The following is a 7,469-nucleotide window of genomic DNA, read 5'->3' on the forward strand; positions in this document are numbered from 1 at the left end:
TCGTCTAAAATGGGGTAAAATGATAAAATTGAGGTAGCATGATAAAATTTGGGTAAAATGATAAAATATGGAAACCAAAATTTTAATGGAATATGTATACGTCTGTTTCTAATTTAGTAAAACTATGCAACTATATGTTTCTTAATTTAGATTGTATATACTTGGTATTTAAATCTGTAAATAATTGTTTTAATTTATACTATCTACCAACATAACGACTATACTAAATATTTAATTTTTTACATCTTGGTTTTTTAATTTGAGTTGTTCATTAAAAAGCTTTATTTTTAGGTATATTTTCCAAATTATACTTTACAAATAGCATTTTCCGTCGACTTGATTAAATGTAGTGCTCGGATTTATATAATTTTTTAGTCACGAATAAAATAAATCGGCGATATTTAAATAATATTTATTTAAATAACGAATAGTTAATGCCAGTTTCAATGCGTGGTTGTATTAAAAACATTTAATTATGATATATATTGATTTTCTTAATTTTCACCAAATTCCTGACTATTGAATTTGGTCGCTTTATCCAATTTAATTCGTTATCGTAAACTAATTATTTTAATAAGTTAGACTCTCCCATAGAAATAAGCAGCGATTTCTTCCACGACAAATTCAGGTTCGGTATAGATTAATTTCAGAATGACGAAGGCCTACGCATAGATTGGAAAACCTCCGGAGGGCTTGGAGGGCTCCATTGAAATTAACATTATGCCCTCCAGCCCTCCGGAGGTTTGCCCATCTATGAGGCCTACGTCACCCATGCTATAAATTATAGATATGGTTAAAAGGTCAAACACCGATGTGTAAATTAGCTAATTTCACCATCTAAATGGCGGAAAAAGCAATTATAATGCTTGATAAAAAACTAAAATATTTAGCTATTTACTCAATGGCGTTTGACTTTTTAACAATATCTTCGTTTTGAGAGCTCAGGATTAAACCAGGGGTGCTCAAAATGGCGATCTTTGGCAAATTGTAATCTCGACCTTGGAAATGGCGATCTCGACCTTTAAAATTTTTATCTAGAAAATAATGCAAAATTTTGAAGGAAAAAAAATATTAGGGCGATCTCGGCCGTCAAAATGGTGATTTTTGAGAAAAATAATGACTCCTTGATGACCAATTTTGGTTAATAGTTTTATTGACAGTTTACTAAAGGCGACATGATTTCATCGATCTATAACAATCATCGCTGTAAGAAAAGTTGCTCTTTAAAACAATGTATTCATCCGCGTTTTACCGCCAAAAACCATGAACGCGACGCCTTGGCAAAGCCACCTAGATCTTTAGGTATGTGAAATTTCATTTCAATAGGCGGGGTAGTTTCTGAGAAACAGCGTTACCGACATACAGACATTTGACTCGCTAGAGCGGGAACTACTCTCGCGTCGCTCGCTCCGCTTCGACGAAACAGAAGTCATTTTTTTTTGCAAGTTATAATTAAAGAACTATATTATAGAAAACGTTGAAGTATATTTTTTCACAATTGGGGTATTTTGGATGTGAACGAAAGGGAGGTTTTTAACGAAAAAATCTTTCGTTATTAATTAGTGTTTACGAAATTACAACGAAATCGATAACCTTTTAGTTTCTACTTAACCTTATTTTGTAGGTTTTCTTCAGTTTATCTACTTTTGGTCCTTCATCACTTTTTGGTAGTTTGACAGATTTATTTTAGCCAATTCCATTGATTTAAGACGATTGTAGTCGAAACTTATTTAATTTAAATAAACACTGCTCTTTTTATCCAATTTCGTTCATTTCAATTAACTCAACGCGATTATAGTCAATTTCATTTATTTAACCCCAATTCCGGTTGTTTAACCAAATTTCATTCATTTTATTCAATTTTAATCATTTTTAGCTACGTGTTTGGCTGTTTTACCCAATTGTAGCCGATATTAGTAGCTCTAACACAATTCTACCCATTTTTTGTCATTTGGGCGAATTCTGATTATTTTACCCAAATTTTATAGTTTTACACAAATTTTATCATTTTACCAAATTTTATCCGATAGTAGTTGGATTAACACAATTTTATTCAATTTTATTAATTTTTGGCTTTTTTACTCAATTTTCTCAAGTTAACCGCCAAATTTTATAATTTTACCCAATTATAGACGATATAAGTTGTTTAACACGATTTAATCCAATTTTAAACATTTTAGGTCATTATACCCCAATTTAGTTTTTTTACCCAAAAATTTATCATTTTACCCAATTTTAGCCGATATTAGTTGTGTTAACTCAATTTTACTAAATTTTTGTCATTTGGACAAATTTTTTACATTTTACCCCATTTTAGACGATATTAGTTGGTTAAACCAGATTTTATGCAATTTTAAACATTTTAGGTCTTTTTACACAATTTTGGTCGGTTTAAAAAAATTATTATTTGACAATGCCCTATTTAGGTAAAATTTGCAAATATTCCTTTATTTATCAAATTCAATGAACGTTTCTCAATTTTACTCATATTGGGTTTAAGTTTACACAAACTTGATGAATTTAACCCAAAATTGTTCAAATTTAGCATTTTAGTTGAAATCTAAATTTTTTATTATTTTTTGAGTTTTCAAAATTTTCACCGGGTGAAACCGAGAAAATCCCATGCTTTTTTAAATGTAGATATTTTATTTTAAGTTGTCAAAAACATTTTCGGTTGCCATAGCAAAACGGAAGCCCAGCGTAACTTTTCCCTTGGTGAAACTTAATGTTACCCCAAGGTCTACATACCCCCGAGTTTCATCAAGCTATCTGTTTTCCTTTCACAGCCGAGATAGCAGACCACTTCATCTTCTTTTCCCTCCGACTACCGACACTCACCTTTCCGGGACTGCATCGAATTCCCGCTAGAGCGAGTTTCACCCTTCCTCGTCTGCAACCCGTCTCTAGCGTTATTTAGTTCCATGGTTTTGTTGTTTATTGATATCTTAAAAATAATAATCTAGAGTAAAATCGCGTTTTAAAGAGCACGCAAGCGGAATAACAATTTCACCTGCACTAAAAACCTATAGAGTTGAATGAACCAAAACGCCCTTTTCGCGAAATATGTTAGATTTCCTGAATATAAATAGTCTACTGCTTTAAAACTTTATATGGCTTAGAACAATGGCGAACCAAATAAGGCCCGAAAGGACAAGGTTTCCTCCATATAAAGCTAGTAACATTGGAGTTTATAAACTTATTATTTATAAACTGGGCCTTTCAATCAATCGCGCCTCTAGCCTATTAATCTTTGGATATGCCAATGCTTAACAGCGGCAAAGTTTATCCTGAAATTAACAAAACAAATATACGAAAAATAAAAGTCGCCAGTTCCAACTCCTTTAGTTTCCGCTGGAAGGTCTGGCCTCCGGTATCAATTCCTTCATTTCTCAATAAAAGTTCCACGTCTCCAGCCTTTACTGGAAGGGTTAATAGCATACTGGTCTTTATTCTCCTCTGAAAAATTGGATTTATATTTTTTGTTTATTATGTAATTAACCTTTCGAAGACAAACCTTCATTCCACCTTTATAAATTTCATTATTTCGTGAATGAGTTACAAAAGAAATTCATAATTATAAAATAAACATTGTTAGATTTTATTGGTTGATCTTGGCAGTTTTTACATTAAACCATTGAAAACTGATAGTTGCGATTAGTTTATGGCACTTGTATGACGAATTATAGATAAGTAATACAAATCAAATAACGCTTCAAATAAATTTTATCAAGTTGACTAAACATTTCCGTTTTATTAATTAATTTCCTTTCATACAATTTACTAAGTTAACGAGAAAGATACAATGGTTGATTTTCTATGTCAAAATATTTTTGAATTTTTAAACGAATGTATTGACTTCTTTTGTATAGGCAATATCTTATTTGGACATATATTAATTCCAGCAATATACAATTTGGTTTCTTTATTTTTACATTTGCGAAATATTTATCTACTTAGTTGTTTTCTGTTTTTAATAAAGTGAACAAACAAACAAACAAAAAATAACGTTTAAATATCATAAACAAACAATAAATTACTAAACGTTATTTCGCTGTATAGCATATTTTAAGTCAAAATCTTTAACCCCAGTTCAACCCGAAAGCATGACTTCAGAAACAAGCGATAAATATTACAAAATCATAACCTACGATCACTTCACGCTAGGTAAAATGTATATTAAAATTTTTAGGGACTTTAGAGTATTATTTCCACCGTCTTGCCGGTGAATGTGTTGGGCGGAAAACTACCCCTCTTAAGGGTTAAAAGCTCTTGCAGAAAATTTTCTTTCATCGGGTAATTTGGTACTGGCATATCGAAAAGATTATTAGTTTAATATCTTTCCATGAGGGTACCCCAAAACTTCGTTATTTTCCTCGGATTGTTGCAAATGAGAGAGAAGGGTGTCCCGCCGGTGATTGAGAATTTCATTCTCAATCACCGGAAGGACACAAAGAGCTTGGCTCCCGCCGTTCACCCGCGCCTCTCCCCCATCTCAATCACCAGAATTTCTAATCACCAGAATTTCTAATCACCAGATTCTCGTTCACGGGTTGCTTTCCCCCATCTCAATCACCAGAATTTCTAATCACCAGATTCTCCCGTTCACGGGTTGCTTTCCCCCAACCCCCATTCACTGGATACTTTATCTCTCGTTCACCAGCTCCTTTCCCCCATTGCTTTCACCCCTTCTAATCACCAGTTGCTTTCCCCCATCTCTAGGCAATAAAAACAACCATAATTGTTATCTCTCATACTATCGATCCCAATCGCTAGAAATTGGCTTTTTCCCCATTCGCTATAAATCGCAGCAGTTTGCCAGAATTAGTTTTATCTCTCCGAAATAATTAATGTACCCAAAATTGGACCGCCAGTTTATTATTCTTTTTAGGGGAATCTCTATGGGAGTTTAACATTACAATAAAGCTAAAAGGTCCAGTTTGGGGTACATTTGGTCCGAAATGGGGTACATAGGGCCGAAAATGGTGACTTTGGTCGTTTTTGGGGTACATTTGGTCCATTTTGGTCCATTTTTGGGCACATCCCTGCTTTCCCCCATCCCCATTCTCCAAAATTAGTTTTCCTCGCGCAGATATCTGGAGATTAGATTTTTACCCGTTTGCTTATCGCTTTCGAACCCCTTAATTTCTAATCTCTAGGCAATAAAAACAAGTTATTTACATTTAATTTTTTATTTTAGAACTTTGTTTTACATGTTAGTAGGTACTATCAGATATTCCATTAGATGGTTATCTTGTACATTACACAATTAAAACAAATTAAAGTAGTTAAGTTTACAGGCATTTAAATGGGGTGAAACGATCTCCTGCAACTTAATTTAATTAAAAGTTCTAACTCACGTATTTGTAGTGTTTAGCAACAGTATCGTCTGACATCCGAGGGACAGTCACAAACGTCTTCTTCTGGTACAGGTGAGAAGCTTTTGTCAGAGACCGTAGTTGCTTTTGGCGTCGGGGGAATGTCCCATTCTAGCGAAAGGTACTTTTTTTCCGATGGTGAATTATCCCTAGCCGGACAGTTTGGAAAGAATCTAGCATGTTCAAGTTCTGGTACGTCTCCTGATTTCCATCCTTCTAATACGCCATGGCATTTGTAACATCGTACTTCATCGCCCTGCTGAATATAGTAGAATCCAGCCTTCGCTAGTTGCTCCTTAGTGACGTGCGGATTTTTCCAGTGACGAAACGTTTCAAGTCGATACACTTCAATGTCCATAGCTGATCTAGACCAAATACGTTCTATAGTTTCAAATGATACATTCTCTAAGCCTACATTTACCCCTAAGTCTACTAAACCTAATTTTATCAATATGGTTAAATTTCTACGCTAAAATTATCAATATAAATGCTTTTTTCAATATGCAAATTGCTTTAAATATGTCTAAAAATATAGTCTATTACCAAGAAAAAATAGTTACTTACTTTACGGGTAGAAATCCTTTGTCAAGCTGTAGAAAAGACTGAGCGATCCGTCAGCAGGTCTTTACTCGTCAATGTGCCGTAGAGAAATGACGCACGGAAGATTAATTTATTCCTATCTTGTTGAGAATAATTCATCACGTGATCTAAACTTCAAATAACCCTCAAATTCTATTGGCTGTCTCTCTCTGACAGTTTAAACTGCCTCTAATGATTGACGGCACATATTAACCCACTTGAGTATTTGGAAAAAACCCTTTGCTACTCGAAGGATAGTTTTGGAAATATCACGTTGACGATATCAAAATCGAGCTCTCACTTGAAAATGTTTACGGAAAACAATCATCTTGGAAAATTGAGTTACGTAGAAGATTGCTAAAAAATGGCTAAGTGTTAAGTTTTTTTCAATAATGAGTCTTATTTTTTACATTTTAAAGTATTTATTAAGAGTGAAAAATCCTATGACTACACTGACGGCATATCTTAAGTACCGGTGGAAAAAATCCAGTGCTCAAAGTTCAGTTATCTTATTAAACGTGCGCGTGCACAGAAAAATGAACGAGTCACGTGATAGTAACTTAATTTCTACGCTAATCTTACCCCTACTAGACCTAATTTCTGTATATATAAAAGAATGCCTAAAAATTTCATTTTAAATATAATAAAATAGCCTAGCTGATTATTATTATTATAACTTACTTTTCAGCGTGACCTTCAATGACTATTCCCAATGCTAAGACTCTTTATTGAGATAACTAAGAATTGATTCCCATGACTACCCTGACGGCATATCTTAAGTACCAGTGGAAAAAAAATCCATTGCTCAAAGTTCAGTTATCTTATTAATCGGGTGCGCGCGCACAGAAAATGAAAGTCACGTGAGAATCGGTACGTCACTGAAAATAGTGGAAGTGTCATCACTAGAGTTCTTTTATCAATATATTTAATTAAGGATTATTTCAAAGTTTAGATGGCGCCATGGTTCTCAAAGCAGTGATATTAAAAGATCTCAACGGGTGGAATTGGAGAAACGCTAAAAATATTATCGACATATTCATTCTCCCTGAGTATAAATAAATAAATAAATAAATACATTCTTGGCATAGTAGTAGGATTTTAAGAAAAAAATTAAATACGGAAAATCAATTATTTTATTTTAAAGGTTTTGTGTTTTCTCACCAAACAATTTCAACATCTTCAATGTAGGCTATCACATCAGTGGCATCTCAAAAATCTTTTTCCTCTGATCTCCTAGTTTCTGCCTCTGTCTTTAGTATTTATAAATATTTTCCTATCCATAAACCATTTCCTAACTGGTGGACATTGATAACACTAAAAGTTTACTTATAATAATATGCTGAAATACATTTTCCAATACGCAAAAAATTAAAGCTAGACCTAAAAACCTGTAAAGTGTAAATAGTTAAGACTAAATTTCTAAGCCTAGCCCATGAAAGTACATTTTCCGTAAATCATATCCTAACATGAATGCATTTGTTAAGAATAAATGTTTTTTTTTAAAAAATATGCTAA

At 33.2% G+C, this 7,469-nt stretch overlaps 1 protein-coding gene across 1 annotated transcript; it reads right to left on the reverse strand.

Moving 5' to 3' along the window:
- Positions 1-5,265: 5,265 nt before the first annotated feature.
- Positions 5,266-6,193, reverse strand: LOC149963387 (baculoviral IAP repeat-containing protein 7-B-like). The gene is made up of 2 exons (XM_090170580.1): positions 5,940-6,193; positions 5,266-5,740 (listed from the first exon to the last, which is right to left on the reverse strand). The coding sequence occupies exon 2, from the start codon at positions 5,731-5,733 to the stop codon at positions 5,371-5,373; it is 363 nt and encodes a 120-aa protein (XP_090026706.1). The 5' UTR covers positions 5,734-5,740; positions 5,940-6,193; the 3' UTR covers positions 5,266-5,370.
- Positions 6,194-7,469: the final 1,276 nt, after the last annotated feature.

This window comes from Leiobunum rupestre, chromosome 1 (genome assembly GCF_980474605.1).
Source record: "Leiobunum rupestre chromosome 1, qqLeiRupe1.1.hap1, whole genome shotgun sequence".
NCBI classification, from domain to species: Eukaryota; Metazoa; Arthropoda; class Arachnida; order Opiliones; family Sclerosomatidae; genus Leiobunum; species Leiobunum rupestre.

What these genes read in the sequence shown, in the direction of transcription:
- LOC149963387 (XM_090170580.1), bottom strand. Translation starts at nt 5,733, where the DNA reads ATGGACATTGAAGTGTATCGACTTGAAACGTTTCGTCACTGGAAAAAT.